Consider the following 17,837-nt stretch of genomic DNA (forward strand, 5'->3'; position numbering starts at 1 on the left):
TCGAAGTGCAGACCAATGATCAAGAATGTTGTTTGAGGGTGGGTGGGGGGGTGGGGGAAGAGAGGAAAAAGGAGCCGTGGTTCTAGTTTATTTTCACGTAAGAAGAAACATTGTAATTTTAACATTGTGATGAGAATAAGTATAATCAAAAAAGCTACGATGAAAATGTTTCAAAAAATCAAAAGAGGGAAGAACAATCCTTTCATAAAAAAAATTGCCATAAAATAAGCTGAGAAATTCAACTATCTCAAATTTGTAAAATTATTTCACTAATCAACTTGAAAACAATTACGATAATTCTTGTTAAAATTCACAAATTTTACATCATTGCTTTTACTGCTTCTTTCAACACTTGCAAACATTTTTTATTGTTATCTCGGAAAAATTTAAAATCCTTCAAAAATAAACATGCAAGAAAATCAAGTTTTTTTTCTAATTAGTTCATTAAATTTATTAGTAAGATTCTGTAAATTAGTAGGAATTCATCTATTTTGGAAATTCATTCATTTTTTCGAAATAATATTAATCACTTCTAGATAGTAATATGGTATTTTTTTTTCAAGAAACGTGATTTGTCTTTAAATACCTACTATAGAAATAATTTTTTATGACTGAGTTTGAATTATTTTTCATTTTCTTCAAATAGATTTGAATCTTTGGCGTTCCCTATCTTACAGTCTACCTTTCATTTTGGAAAAATTAGGATCAGATTAATTACATTATACTGAGGGATCGAATCCAAAAATTAAGTGGATTCAAACTATCTTACTTCTACTTTACAAATACTTACACAAAAAAAATTAGCACTAGAGAAATATTGAGACTACATTCCAACTCAGCATCTTCGAAAGGCTAACGAACGAAAAAGCTGAATTTTCGTTTTGAAAGTTCAAATTTGAATTTTCGAAACTTCAATTACCTACTAATAATTTTGAATCTCATGTTAGTCCTCTTTCAAACGTTACAAACAAATCTGCTCAAAGCTCAACCACTTTCTGACTTTCGAGTTATGAGTGTTCAAAAGACAAGTTCACAAGAAATTGCAAATGCAAGAAAATTACGAGCTTCTCTTTCCCTCCAACCCAGGGTTTGGGAAGAAAATTATGATATGTAGTTATTTTACCAGATAATTAGAAGGGAACTTGTGAAAAAAACTGAACGAGATCAGAAGATTTATTAATTTTTTAGTAAAGAATCAGTGACGATCCACGATCATACGAGTAATTCAATCAATTCTTACTCCTTACAGCAGGTATCAATCAGCAAATTTCAAGGAAAATGCACTTCACATAGTGAATTTCACTCGTTCAATTGAAAGTTCAAGCTGTTACACGAATACAAATTCATAAAAAATGGTAAGTATAATCAATTGAAACACGTTTTAGGAATGTGAATCATGCAATTTTTCAACAACTGATCACGTTTTCGGAATCAAATTTGACTCATGTATGATGAAAGTTTTGAACTTTCATAGCTTTTCGAAAAATTCGGAAGTAACGCGATTATCTTGAGTTGAAATGAAGTGTATCGCTGTATGACCTTTCTGAAGTTGATTACTTTTAGGTACCTAAGTATATAAATTTGATTGGTGTGACGAAAGTTCTAAATACCTATGTACACTTTATCCTCTTTCACTCTTTACTCAATATTCTTATCTGATACCTCTGTATCGTTAATTCCACTCTCAAGGTACTCAGTGTCAGTAGCCTAACTACACCCATCTATAGAATAAAACACAATTTTGTATAACCAGACGTTTTCGTATAGAAAACATGAAATTCTTTATAAAACCAACTACACAGACGTTATACCAAAAAGGTAGATAGGTAACCCATCTTTCAAAACATCCACTACAAGTATGGATTCGGTTTATCTAATTTTACCCATAAATCAAGAAATACAAATAACCAGGTACCTATGTTAAATTTACCACCAACTACTCTGTCGGTGGTGCATTCGTTCTCGCGCCAGACATCTCCGGATATAAAGAAAACTACGCCCAAGATCATACTTAGGCATAGGGAGAAAAAAAAGCCAACAGGTAGGCCTCCTCTGCCACCGAATCCACCTTACGTAAACCATAAAACGCAAGGTGTGTGTACTTCATTTAGACTAAGAAACTAGTTTTCAGTACCAATGTGAATACAACCAGATTTACAGACATGCGTTTATTTCATTTGTGCTTATTGTTTCAACTGGTTTAATCGTCTGGTCGGCCGAACGCATATTGAAGAGAGTAAAAAAAAAAAGCATTCCAAGGTTACATCGTTAATGACATACAAAATAACATTGCGATCGGCATGCGGCTTTTTAAAATCTTTTTATTTTCGATGGCAAAATGGCAAAAATATTACATCACGTCTGCCATCGCTTTCAAATTCTCGTTTACCTTGCACTAATCATCGATGCACGTAGGACCTGTGGCTGTGGCACTAGAAAGACAATTTTTTTTTCGGTTGTACTGTATTTTTCTCTTTCTCTCTCCGCGCTCCTCGTATGCCAAATATGATATACAATATCGAAAGCAGTTCTCTTATCTTCCAATTTAGGTAATGTGTAATTTAATCGCGACGTTTTTCACGTTGCACAACATTTCGTCGTATTCCCTTAATTTTTGTCATCTAATATTATGCAACAATGCATAATATACCTACCTTAAGTAGGTACTTATTACCGAGTACTTGTAAAAAAATAATCTCCGAATACCCACCACTATGATTGTATATTTACACGTAAACAATGAAATTTTTTCAATAGCTTAACATTTTCGTAATCGATAAAAAAAGAAAAAAAGCTACTATCGGGTAATATTTGAACCGGAACCATACATGAGCCAGATAGGGAATCCTCGAGTATCGTGCTCGAGGTCGAGAAGTTCCAAAGTCATTAATTTTTATGAATTCGATGCGACGTGTTAAATTTTTCATCCAAATGAAAACTTCACCGCTTGGTGGTGTTTAATTTTCATAATATGGCAATGAAATCTTCTCGTAGGTAGGTAAAGGTACACCAAATACCACATAGATGATAATCTTTCGCTATCTCTGTCTCTATAAGTAGGTACTCGAAATATTCTAGCCAAATCTAATATAGTAAATAATCACGAAAACATTTTTTAAAAAACTCGATACCACCACCAAGATTGCAACATTTATGATAAGACTTTCAACACGTTGCGCATTCATTGATTACCTTTTCTAATAAATTACTAACGTTTGAAGAAAAAAAAACCACATGCAGAAAGAAAGAACTAAATAAATAATGCAAATGCTCGTAGACATTCGATGCATCTTCATGTCGCACCGACAAACGCAATACCTGTTTACTTGCAGACATAACCGTAATACCAAAAGGACTTACTGAACATTACAAAACCACTATTGACGCGCCATTGCAGCAATACAAAGTGAAGGACGAGGTAATATGTAGTAAATCGATGCCACATACGTGTGTCTTTTTTTTCTATATCTATTTTCCAGAATGATACTAAATTTTTACTCAGATCTGTAACCAGACCATATAGATTCAGGTCAGGGGAAATGATGAGGGTAAGCTGATTTTGGGAAAGATGAATGTGCACCAATGAATTAAAGGAAGTGGACAGATTTTAAGAAGAGTGAATTTAGTACAAGGTATTGGAGGAGAAACAAATTTTGAGAATGCCAAATGTGTACCAAGAAATAGTGAAAAACTGATTTTCAGAAAGATAAATGTGCGCCTATGACTTATGAGAGGATAAACATATTTTAGGAAGGGCATAACAAATTTGGGAAAGGCAAATGTGCACCAAAGAAATGTTGAAAAATTTTAGCACATTTTAATAGAAAATATTTGAATTTTTCGCGAAATTATAACCCATTTCTTTAGGTTGCATCACACCTTTTTCAAACATCCCAAAAATCATGACTTAATTTTGGGCTCAAAATCCTTCAAAAATGCCCAAACAACATACATATTTGTCAGAATATTTCAATTTCTTACGAAATTTCAATTCTACGCCAGTTTATTTTTTTTAGAGGGGGGGGGCGACTGTTGAAGAATTTGAAAGTAACCATCTCCATATTCAAATTAGAAATTGAAATCAAAAGTTAAGCGTCAACCCTAAAACCTACATACTGTCAAAATTTTAAAAAAGTTTACAACGTTGCCCTTATCTTTCAGGCTCGCAAGCCTGTCCACCAATTGCAGTTCAAAACACAGGTATACAAAAATAAGAAATAATTACAAAATATTGATTACTTATCGAAACCTCCGAACAAATATTTTCCTCAATTTTAAAACACCTTTTTTTTCAAAAAAAACAACACGTAGGTAATAAAAATATCCAAGACAATTAACTTTCATTAAGAACTTTTTTCTTTCATTTTGGATTTCGGCCAAAATGAAATATTGTGCCATATGCCGCAACCTACTTCACATACGGTAGCTCTCTATTGCTATGTACATTACATATACGTTGTTATATCTCAAATACAAATCCGAGCATATGGTTTTAAAAAGTAGCAACATTTGGGTTTAAAATAACTTTTTTTTTCATTTCATTCAACAAGCTATGCTATAACAGGAAGGTCGAACATGTTACGAAAATTTGCTCACATCCGCAAATATATATTTATCGCAAATGACGCCTTTCAGACAGATATTTTTTCTCATGAAACCCACATCCATATCCAAGTATACGAGCGGTTATCGAACTAATTTTAATACTGGTCAAATATATCAAAATAATGCACAAAAAATAAATATGTATAAATACGAATACGAATCAATAGTTGGCGTGATAATTTTTCCTCGTACGATAATGGAAATTAACGAACGAATGTTGAGAAATAAAAAATAAATAGAATAATGATTAATACGCGAAAAATAATTGCAACTTTTTTTTTTCGTGAAAAATGAAACTTTTTGTACAAATGGAACGTCATCATTTTCCAAGATATTACAGGTGTGGATTTTACGCAGATTCGTTTTTTTTGGAGAGTTTTTTAAGATGATATTTCAGCAGAAAGTCTTTGTAATCATGAGAAAACCCATATTATTTTTTCGAAACAACTGGTCAAACTCACCCTTCTGACTAAGCGTTTCTCACTCTCGACAAATTTGATGGCTAATTAATTGTTTGACTTTAAAAATTTCCCTCTTGCTTATCATCACTTCATCAGATCTTACAATCAAAAATCGATTGATGGAATTTCAAACATCAATTTATTTGCGATTTTGGCGATCTCGCGATCAATCATGTTCGAAAAGTAAAATGGAATTTTACCATCAGAACTTGGTGTCTCGATCAAAAAACAGTCATGATTGAAAATTGATTGATTGAACGCTAAAAATCGATTCATTTGATCAATCATTGTCAAAATTATCGTCAATATTGCATTATTTCGTCTTATACCTTTCTTATTTTTGCTAGGCAAAAATTTGACAAAAATTACGTTGTTCTTCTTAAAAAGGAATTTTGAAAATCGAGTTTATGATTTTCGATTTCCATTATGAGAAATGATCGATCTTTTCAAATTCATCTTTGTTTTTGTTTGGAAAAAATTGACCAAAAATTGTCACCATAGGTCTTTGGGAGAAAGTAGCGAAGGCAAAAAATTAGACACAACGACTAAATGAACTTGAAGAAAATCTGTGTAAGAGAGAAAATTCACAATAGCAGCTAACACTTTAAAAAGCTCAAAACTGAACTTTTTCGGTGAAGGCTCAACTTTTTACAATGACCACAAAAATTAAAACTTGTCATTTGAAAATTTAAAAAATTATAGCAATAAAGAACCCTTTTCCCTCTCTTTCAATAAACCAATTTTCAAAATGAGGAAGGTACTGAGTTCAAATATCTAGTTATGTACAGGGTGTTCCAGAATAACCTTTCACTTTTGTTTTATTAGTAGCTCTGAGAGAAAAATGGTTACGGAAATTTTTTTATAACCAAAATGAAGTAGAAATGTGCCGTTTTTAGACCATATATTTGAGTTTTCATTATAAATTAAGTTTTAAAAATTATTCCACCAAGATGTTTTCCATCATTTTTGACACAATCGACCAAACGTTTTTTAAAATTATTGAACACTTTGTTGAGCATTTCTCTTCTAATCAGTCTTGATTCACGAATAATATTATCTAGGAGCTGTTTCAGAGTCCTAGGATCATCTTGATATACTTTTGACTTGAGGTAACCCCATAAAAAAAAATCACATGCTGAAAAATCAGGGGATCGAGGTGGCCATGAAATTTCTGTGTTCAGCGAAATTATTCGATGACCAAAATGCTCACGCAATAAAGAAATCGTGTCCGTTGCGGAATGACAGGTAGCGCCATCCTGTTGGAACCAAGTAACTCTATACTTGTGTCTGCGTTTCAATTCAGGAATGAGAAACTCGTTTAACATTTTGCGATACCTCTCACCGTTCACCGTTTCATCAAACACATACGGTCCCACTATACCGAATTTAGCCACGCCCATCCAAACAGTCAACTTAGCGGAGTGTAGAGGTTTCTCGTGTATTATCATCGGATTCTCTGTCGACCAGTAGCGCATATTTTGTTTATTCACATCACCGTTTAGATAAAAATGAGCTTCATCAGTAAAGAGTAACGAGTTCAATGGAATCTCACCAGTATCAATTCTTGTAAGCATATCCTCGGCAAATGATTTTCTTCTCACAAAATCAGTTTTTTGTAACTTTTGAATGATTAAAATCTTATATGGATGGAAACTGAGGTCTTCAGATAAAATTCGTTGCAGAGAAGTTGGTTTGATTTTTAAATTTAACGCTCGTTTACGTATTGAAGTGGTAGGGGTAGTCTGTACTGAATGCCTTACTCGGTCCGTTGTTTCTGGCGTTCTTACTGATCTTTTCCGACCTGTAGGCTTATTTTTACAAGCATGAGCGGTTTTCTCGAAGTTTTTTACCCATAATTTCACTGTTGGCCTCGATGGCACTTCACTTTTACCGGTAAGTTTAAAATGTTTGCGGAAGGCACGAATTGCACTAATGTAAGAGTCATTATTTTTGAAAAAGGCCTTTACAATAAAAGCGCGCTGCACAGCCGTCCACTTCTCCATGGTAAAAAATTAATACTGAAACATAATTCGGCATGTGTTGGCTACCTGGAACCGCTTTTACCATTCCCCTAACACCATTTGAACGCAGATCAGTGCTCACCAAAATGTGAAAGGTTATTCTGGAACACCCTGTATTTCCTTTGGAGAATGTTTTCCAAACCATGATTTCAACCCAACGAATTCTTAAATAAAAGTTAAAACCACTCAATTAGCCATGATCGGTTTTAATTTACCAAAATCTCTTTATACTTAATTGTAGGTACACTATGAAACAGTAAACATTTTTGCAGCTTCGAAGAAATGTGTTTAATCTTATTACCCAGCAAACGTGTTAAAAAGCACGATCTTATAAATCATAACAATAACGATATTACGTACAATAAAATAATATTACTGAACAAGAACCAGTAGTAGTTGCAAGTTCGCTTTTATTCATTCTCTATTCGAAACACGCAAAAAAAAAACTACACCCATTCGATGTAAAATAATAGCTCTTTTTTCGTAAATAATTCAATTGACCGCATCATTGTAGAATATCCGCTAGACAAATCGTCGTAGGCATTCTTGCAAAATACCCACAATACGTAGACGTACGTAGCGAACATTTCGTACATCGTACTATATCAATAACATTAACATAGTTAATAGGATTTCTCAATCAAAAAAAACGAAATCATTTGAAAATCCTAACAATTTAATGATAAAGTTAGATAAAACGTTTTCACGACTGGTCAATTACCATTTAAAAAAATTTCTAAACTTTGCACTAATATTGCGCCGAGTTTGAATTCGGCTGGTTGAATTTTTTTACGTCACGCGTCATTGTAACTGTATCGAAAGTACATTAAACGTCACAAAATAATTACTATCATTATGGTAATCTATTCCCCTCGAATTGAGTTACCCGTATTTTGTTTTATTCGCTACAGATAGGTTAGGTACCTCATTTTGTGAGCTGATTGAAACTTTATAGAATATATGCGAAGGTATCAGTTCTCAGTTCTCACATAGGGAATAAGAAAAGTGACAGTCGATGCGAATATCTTATCAAAATTTTGACGTAATGTACTCGTAATTTCCCTACCGAGTGTTATAAACTTTACTTAACAGCGCATTACGTTTTTTTTTTCACTTGACAGACGTGTAGGCGCTATGATAACAGGATGTGGAGCAAACACAACACAACCGTTGAAATTCTGTATAAATTTTTCAACTTACGCCGCCATAACACTATTAAGTATCACCGATGAGTAAATCCATTATGTGAAATTATTCATTTTCCAATTGCAAAAGTTACAAGGACAATGCAGCGTGAAGAAGAGCGAGTAATTGAAAAAAAAAAACACAGCGTAAGTTTTGATCAATGATACATTCACGGCAGACAAAAGGGCCTTGACTTTCTTCGTTCATTTTTTTTTCTTCTTATTTTAACAGATCTCTGGGTCGTTTTGCCATATATACTCCAACACGCTACGCAATCCATAAAACCTTGATGAAATTGCTCAACTTTATTTGGTCATTTTTGATTATTCTATGAGATTTCATTTCTTTTCTTTTCTTTTCGTTTTTTATTGTACATTATTTTTTTTAATACGATATTGTAGGCTACAAGTTTTACAATATTTTCAATTAATAGCTTTGTTTTATCCGCATTTACCTATATTTATTTGTTTGATTTTTTTTTTCAACATAAAAAATATGTAAAGGTAATTCATCAGGTTTATACGTGTAGAATATTTCCAATCTGAAGGTTAATAAAATGTATTAAATTGTTTCGATTAAGAATTACCCTACTTCGAATAAAAAAACTACGAATGACATATATCTTTGAAGGTCCCTCGTTGCGTTATTTCGCTAAAGTTGGCTGAGTTGAAAAAAATGAACGAATTTTCCTGAGAAAAACTTATACAGTTCCAGTTTAAATAAATTAATATCATTGTCATGGGAAACTCCGTGGGCTTTAGAGGAAGGGAGGATTGAAAAATCACAGAACCAATAAAATTCAAATTCGTGAACATTTTACTTTCTACTTTCTTATTTTTTGATAAATAGAGAAAAACCACGCTCTGCTACCATGTGTGAACTTCATCCAAGAAAATTTTCAAATCAAATTGTGCGATAAAAAATCCCTCTCCTTTTCTAAGCACTTCTGCAAATCTACTCAACCACCCACCACAACGCGATGACGATAAAAAGAGCTCTTGAAAGTAGTCAACAGACTCCAGAAGCTTGAGCAGAATTCCCTTTCTTCCACGTTCATCCCTCCCACGCGCCGGTTTTCTGCATATTTTTATATCTTTCAATGTAATCGGTGCAACGGTCACAAACTTGTCTTTTTTTCCATGAACTTCATCGTGATGATTTAAAATTCAACTCTAAAGCTTATCTCACACGATCTGATCATCATTAACGAACGAAATTTCATCACGAACGATTGCGTTTTACGCCGACCAACCGACCGACGCAACGCAATACGTAGACGTACACACGAAATACCGAAGGTTAGGAAATCCTTGACTCTGATAAGAAATCGCCTAAATCACTGTATGAGGTAGGTATATTTTTCGCGTAAGCAGATGCACAGATGCTGAATAATCGATTTACATTTTGCGAAACGCGAATAATATAAAAAATAATTTGCATGCAGATACGTATACGAGTACCTTCGAGAAGAATGGGAAAGCTGACATTTTAATCATAAGTACTTACTTACACTGTATGTGTATAGCCTAATACGAAACGACATAACGTACCTTCGGGTGAATCAAGGAGGACAAATATGGATAAAGCGATATATCGTAGGTACGAGGCAAGTATACGTACAAGTAGGTATTGTGGTAATGATGAAAAATATTCAAAGAATACGATACTTCTAATTTCAAAATACACGTGTTGTAATAAATACGTGAGTAATAATAAAATGACCGAGAGAAAATCGGGTCGTATAATGAAGACCAAATCGTCAACACATCCGATCTAAGAGTAATACCTCTCTCTACCTATATGAGTGACTAAAATGACTGAAACTAATCGAGCCATCGAACATCGTAAAAGAAAAAGAAAAAAAAAGAATCTACCAACAAACGAGTTCGAGTCTGATTACAGAATTGCAGCATCGTCAATGTCATTTACCATTTAGTAACTGAAGTATTGCGAGTGGTATATACACGCACCGCGCGTTGTCCGATATGAGATATGACAAAACCCTCGGTGTTTTCGACATAACTTCGACCTGTTCAACAAACTAATCAATATTCGACCTAGTCATAGCGTAAATGACCATTATTTATACATTTCCTCATTTTCTCGCATACAATATATGTACCTATTAAGTAGAAGGTACCTCTAACTATACGAGTACATAACCCTACCTACATACACATATTATGTAGGTATTGCAACAAATGAACCATTTTTCACCGCTACTTCACTTCCTAAAATATCGATTGGACGAAAGTAACAGCTTAAATAAGCTTATACGCGAGTATGAGTAAGTATTTGCAAAACATGGCGTAATACATAAATGATAGTTAGAAGATAGCCGTCGCTGAAATTTTATCATCGCCGAAGAACGGATGGTTAACAAGTATGGAAGAATTTTACCATTTTTGGATAAGTTACACTTGCAAGTCGCAATTCTGTACACTGTACCAAGCGAGAGAGATTCAGCTACCAGCATCGCATCTTCAACATTATCTAATAAGTCACTTTTTATACACCTAATGTCTTTGTCTACCTACCTTCATCATCATCGCTCATCATTTACCTAATCGAGTCGCTAATTAGTTCGATATCGGTGTCATTAAAGATAAATTATCTCCCATGTAGAGCATACAGCTCTGGCTACCGCTTTCATATTCTCAATGCTCAATTTCAATATTTCGCCCTATTCAAGTTCATGTTCAATTCCAACGTTCGTGACGCTTTCACCAAGTATACTACAGAATACCTACCAAACGCGATACACTCATCGTATAAACTCGACTGGGCACGTTAAATGAGCAATTAAAACGATGAAAAATATTCCTGCTAATGAATTACTCGACTCGTACTCTCGTGTCCCATCCATCAATAAAGGGCCACTGTTGTTCGTATATACTTATTTTTCAGTCGTCCAACGCTCGTTTTCAGAAAATAATGCGAGCGTCAGACACGACTGCTGCTAGGAATAAAATTGACCCAAGCGTCAAGTAAGCACACATTTGTCTGAAACTAAGATCCGGTTCTGACACAACAATGTTACGCAGGATGAAAATTATTTCAAAGAACTGAAAAAAAGCATAAAAAACTGACTGAAAAACGTGAAAATTTTTTTAAAAAATGTAATTTACATGAATTTAAAAAAAATTTTAAATCAGTTTCAAGTATGTATCAAAAAATTAAAAGGATCGCAAGTTGAGAAAAAAAAATTTTAAAAATACACAATTCAAAAAACTGAAAAAGATTAGGTAATACCTACATGAAAAAACTTGAAAAATTGAAAAACATTTTCAAAATATCAGAAAAAATGTTTAAATAAAGCATCAACGATTTTAAAGATTAAAAAACAAAAAATCTTGTAAAAAAAAACGTTTAAAAGATTGATATGGAAAAACCAAAGAAGTTTTGATTAAAAACATAATAAAAAATGGAAAAATTGAGAAAATCGAAAAAAAAAACTAATTCAAAACTTGAAAATGATTTTAAAGAATAAAGAAAATTGGGAATCTGTTTTTAAAAAACAAAAAACAAACTCAACCCGTTTTTTGAAAACCGGAAATAATCCCAAGAAGAACTAAAAATGACTAGATTTTTTTCAAGCAGCAAAAATAAAATTAATAAGAATCAACAAAATAAAAAAGTCGAAACAAAAATTTTTGAAAATCAAAAAATTTTCTGTAGATGATCAACCAACTTCAAACACAAATTTGCTTCAAAATTACTTCATTTTGGGAAGAAAGTAAAATGTGTACCTACTTGGAAGTCTCTCCCTTTTCTTCCAGCTCCCATTCTGTCACACCGTAGGAATCTGCATACTGAAAGGCAATGAAGACCTTCAAAAGAAAATCATAAAATAGTATAGCAAAAAATCACATTCTCTACCAAGATCAAAAAATGAGTAAAATTCAGGACAAACTCAAGATAACCGCAACTAATGGAAAACACGAGAAAAACAGCTTCAAATAACACCAATAAAATATTTTCGATACAAATCGTACAATGCATAATTGAACCAAAGATGAACGATGATCTGAAGAAGACACAATTTTCCCTCTGATTTCACTGAAAAGGCAAAACTAGGTATTTTCCATAATTTGCAACGCTGCATACGAGTAACCTTTAATCAATGAAGCATCACCAGCAGCACTCGGCTATTCACTGTAAGATCTTTTTGCGGATTTCATGACGATGAATATCCACTGGCTCGATACGGACTACATAATAAATCCAGTAAATACGCTAGTAAATATTCCAAAAGTAGTTGTCGAAGGAAATCGGCGATAAATTTGATATCCGAAAATCGCATCCTCTTGTCTAAATCACAAATACTACAATAGATTAACCATACAAAGAAAACAGGATATCCTGAACGTAAAGGTACGTCCGCCACAACGGCAGCAAGCAATAGGCTACAGCCATAGCAGCAAGACTGACGAAAAGAAAGTACACACGGCTACGGTAGATAGAATGGAAAAAAAGTTATATGATAATTTCTCCTACGAAAGAAAGTAGGTTGCTGCGATGAACAGCGTGGGCAGAATGTTTCTTTCATCATGCGAGCGACGAAGAAAGTATAAGTATCATTAATACCTATACGAGTAAGTCCTGCATCTAACGAAATATCATCCGTTTTTAAATTACTGCCTCTTTCGAAAAAATTCCTCACTCGTAAATCGTAATAAACTTTACGGGATGCCTCCGACACAGACACCGACACCGCCGACAAATCGCTCGACGCGACGTCGGTACAGTTCTACCTATACGTCTCGAGTTTAAAATAAACTTGACCTTTTTGTTAAATCTGCGGAAAAATGTATCAATACCGCAGAAATACGTTTATCTCGCGCAACAGCGAATTTTAATCGCGTTCGTTTTAAAGAGAGCGAGAAAGAGAGAAGAAAATACGCATTCGGTTCGTTGTACCATTTACATCGGACAGGAAATTAAATGACGTGCAAAGTTCAACGAAACTAGTTGAATAAAAGTTGAGCGCAAATCGTATACATACGAATAGAGAACCTCTATAGTATGTAATTCACAATAAGGTGAACGAACAAATGAATATGTCAATGTGCAACATGTATGTACATGCACAAGTACATAGATATTTTTATACCGACGTAACACGAGGAAATATAAGCAATAAATTAGAATTGAAAAATAATGGACATTTGAAACGAACGAGATCGCAAAATGATGAATTCTTCGTTTCTACAGAGCAATCGACCGACATCGTAGTCGTCGTCGTCGTCGTAGTCGCAAAATAGCGAAAGAAATTCAACAACCACGGCCATGAACTGCGTGATCATCTTCGAATATTCTGCATTCGTTTTGAAAGTCAGCACGCTAGTAAGCCATTGAGCTAAAACCGTAAGGGAACACGTGTACTATATTCTATCGTAATTAAATACTGTAGGTAGGTATAGTAGTCTCGATCGATCGATAACGTTGTATATACCAAGTTAATTATAATTACTCACAGAACGCTACTACATACAACTTGACAAACGAAAATCAACCGAGGATGATTTACGTACAATCTTTTTTTTTCTCAAGTAGATTTATCAGTTATCTTCCAGTGATAATTGATAACGTACGTTCAGAACGAAGACTCGGTTTCCTAAAGATGCCTCATTATAGCCTGCAGTTTCTTTGATTTTCTTATCCATCTCATTTTCCATTATCTTTTCCCAAGATAGTACAATCCTCATTATTTCATTTAATTAAGCAGAAGGATAATTGAATAGTACATATTTCAAAAAGTGATACTACACCCTGCCTTTTTCCTATGCAAGAAGTGAAAATAATTTCAAATGAAACAAATAAGCTGATACCTACTAAATAGAATAGATCATTTATTTTAAACAAAATTGGGATGGATTCTCAACCAAATAATCGATGAACTGCAAAAATATCCGGGTAGGTAGTATGGTATACTACCGCGTATCTTTACTCTACATTCATTCTTATTTGTACATATGTCCTCATAGTAGGTATGTAATGCAATTTGCTGGGTCATTAACATCTTAACTGTTTCAAATAAATATGTGCGCGCGATATATAATGTGTAACTAATAATAATACAACGTTCGGCTAAACATGGCGTAAAAACGTATTGCATCACTGCTCCGTGACCTCATACCCTCTGTCACGCTTTTTACATAATCGGAACTGAACATTTTGATCAAATATACTGAACTACGGCCAATAGTATAAGTTTACCATTATTATTAATAATTTTTAACAATTTTAATACATTCGACTTTAATTAATCGTCGCGTGAACGCCGCACTTCAAACACCAGAAAGGCGAAGGAGAAGGCAAGAGGAAGGGAAGAATATCATAGGAAGAGACATTCGTCGCAACGTAAATTTACAAAACATTGTTCATTTAATTAGGCCAAGAACATAATAATAGCACTGTGAAAGGAATAAAGAAATAGTTAATGGAGCATAATACTCTGTGCAGTATATATAAGTAAGGATAAACTAAACGCGATTTACCAATAACAAGTGGTAATTAGGAAACGGAAGTATTACGTTCAAGTTTTTGGCAATATAATATAGGGCGATTCGGTATGTTTTCAGAGTATTTCATCAGGATCTCACTGCCTCGTAGGCTCGTAGTATGTAGTAGAGCTGAAGAAGAAGAATAAAAAAGGTTTCTAACACACGGAAGCTGCTATGATGGGGAGAAACCGGAGATTCTCAATACCTCGTAGATGAGGTAATGACTCAACCAGGGAGTACAGTTCCACTGACATGATGATTTGCGAAATAGGTGGGTTAATCGTCTTCAAGTAATGTGAGGGGCCAAAGGATTACAAATTTGAGGAGCTCTTGAAAAAAAATGCAGATAGACAAAGTGATCAAATTCGGAAATTTCATGGATCCAATTTCACCTAATCAGGGATCAAAGTTTTGTTTGGATTAGATCTGTTTACATCACCAGATCAGATCCTATGGAGGGGGAGATGTGATTGGATTTGACCAGATTTGAAAATGAAAAATGAATCTGATCAGGTCAACTAAGATCAGAGTTTTGATCGAATTGGATCTGTTCCGACCTGATTAGATCACACATCATTTTTTCCTGGGGCCACATGATCAAATTTATGGCTTGACGAAAAGCCAAGCTCTGCTACCATATGCAGATACACTCAAAAAGCCTCCAATTTTATCAACATGACCAGATAGTCTCTTTGAGTTCAAATTCTCTGATAGTTTCAGTCCCTCTGGACCAATTAATATACCGACTATCTAATGAACTATTAGTACAAATCGAATTCCCTACTTGAAAAAACCATCCGTTTCAAAACGCTCTGCTTCTTTTCCTCGAAGCGATAGTCTTGGAACAGTTAGAACACATATCGCTTTTTTTGATCAGATTCAGACATTCCCAGATTAGGCGGATCAGAGTTTTGATCACATTACGTAGATCTGTCCAGACGGTCAGACCTCATCAAATAAGCCCGACCGCCCGACCCCATCTTCATCATTCCAAGGGGTCTCATGACCAAATTCATTACTTTGAGAGAACCCCAGCTCTGCTACCATCTGCACAGATATGTACATTTCAAAGTTTAAACCCCTATGACTTTTTTTCAAAAACATATAACCTATTCAAATCCGCAAGCGCAAACAGTTTTTGCCCCTCCTGCATCAGTCTTACCAACCAGTTGCGCGCCATGGTCAAATTCTCTAATTGAAAAAAACCACGCTCTGCTACCATATGCCCTCCGAAAATCCCTGTTTCTTTTCCATGAGCTGGCAGACTGCGTGGTTCGTAGTGTTCGTACGCATGGTACTTTTTCTGCTTTCCTGATTCAGTTCCACAATCTTTCATAATTATAATATCAGTGTCTAATCAGAGTGAAAAGTATATTACAAGATTAGAAAGCGTCAATAATGTGAACGCTCAACGATGAAAAATTATAACACTATAGGAGTAACTTTTTCAAACATAAACTATAAATTAGACGTCAAACGGCCAAAAAAGAAGTGCACGGGTAAAAACTATGGTCAAATGTTGAAACAACCTACAAGAATACTGCAAATGGCTGAAAGTGACAGTGACCCAAAACTGCCAATTATTGAGTAATCCTCTACCTATCGCTTAGTTTTTTTTGTAAAAGTAAAAGTTCACTGATAAGCGCGGTTCAACTATCGAACTTAAACGTTCTCAGCTGCGTGTAATTTTATGCAATACTTTTCCAAGCAAAATACATACAGTAGGTATCTTTCTAATACATAATTCATAGAAAACGCAACTTATACGACAAAATTTCAAAAACGCGTAAAAAACTGATGGTCGGGGCGGAGGTACTTTTACGTAGGTAGGTAAATCGTCGAGCATACGAGAAGAATTTCCAAAATGTTACAAAATCCGTCACACATGACTACCGCACGTAAGTCACATTGAAATAATCAAAACAAACGAAATCCAACACATTACCAAACCATTAGCATACCTATTGCGCAACTTGTTATCAACGAATGAAAGAATGAAAAAACCCCCTGAATCGAGCGAAAATTTTCAATGTTCTCAGCAATGCGAAACGTCCGCGAGTAGGTAAGGTACCTCCCGCCTTCTCGCACCCATCTTGCTAGCCCATAAGTACGTACAAATCAAATAAAAACCTAATCTTTACACAGGTCGCGTTAATTCGGTAAGGTGTAGAAATTCGAGGCGATTATTTTAGAAAAAAATTCACCATTTGATAATCAATGATGACGTCGATCCGCACAAACACCACACACGTTTGTAACCTTGGCATTCGACAATTATCAGTGTCCGCGGGTCCTGTTCTACCGAATATTTTTCCTTCTTTCCGCCTCTCATACATTGCAACATTCAACAACATAATACACCATCATTCGTTCGTATATTTTTACCTCGACACGTATTGCGTAATTTCTTATGTTGCAAGTTTTTTTTTCTTTATCTACATATGAATTCATTTTCACGGTAACTTCAACTTCGGTGCAGACGACCAAGCTAGGGAAAAAAGTGAAAAAATAAAGACGTCGTCGCGGCGTTAGTTCGTCTTTATCGTGGTCCAGTCATCGATACCTCTTTGTCAAAATTTTAGCCTATTATCTCTCTCGCTAGTCTCTTTCTCTACAAATAGCCATGAGTTGAAGTCACCTCCTGTCGAGAGTGGGCACAGTGATTTATATCGGATATTTTGTTTACCCAAGTGTGAAATATACTCTTGAGGTAGATAAATTTTACAATGTGTTTCCAGGCAGTACAGAAATGAAAGAAAAATCGGTTCAGCCGATGATTACAACATGATATCTCCTATACACGATTATAATCTGATTCAGTGTAAATATCTATTTGAATTTCAATATGGTGGAATTTCGTTAAATATTTATTAATAAAAATACAAACGGTCCGCTTCAGAGAAAGGGGGAGAGGATGTTGAACGATTTCGATCTTCCTAGCTCCATATTTCGGAAACAGTGAGTCACTGGAGGCACGATGGGTCAAATCAAAAAGCTGAAGCGATCGATCTCAAACAAACGAGGTATCTACCTACGAATATAACTGAATTGGATACTGA

At 34.5% G+C, this 17,837-nt stretch overlaps 2 protein-coding genes across 2 annotated transcripts in view; both read right to left on the reverse strand.

The window, feature by feature from the left end:
* Positions 1–17,837, reverse strand: part of LOC135831658 (tribbles homolog 2-like) — a 65,502-nt gene that overhangs the window by 25,650 nt on the left and 22,015 nt on the right. The window lies entirely within an intron of this gene.
* LOC135831659 (uncharacterized) lies at positions 5,953–9,794 on the reverse strand. Its single transcript, XM_065344315.1, has 2 exons — positions 6,619–9,794; positions 5,953–6,522 (listed from the first exon to the last, which is right to left on the reverse strand). The coding sequence occupies exons 1-2, from the start codon at positions 7,067–7,069 to the stop codon at positions 5,990–5,992; spliced, it is 984 nt and encodes a 327-aa protein (XP_065200387.1). The 5' UTR covers positions 7,070–9,794; the 3' UTR covers positions 5,953–5,989.

The sequence above is a fragment of the Planococcus citri genome, chromosome 1, assembly GCF_950023065.1.
Source record: "Planococcus citri chromosome 1, ihPlaCitr1.1, whole genome shotgun sequence".
Lineage (NCBI taxonomy): Eukaryota > Metazoa > Arthropoda > Insecta > Hemiptera > Pseudococcidae > Planococcus > Planococcus citri.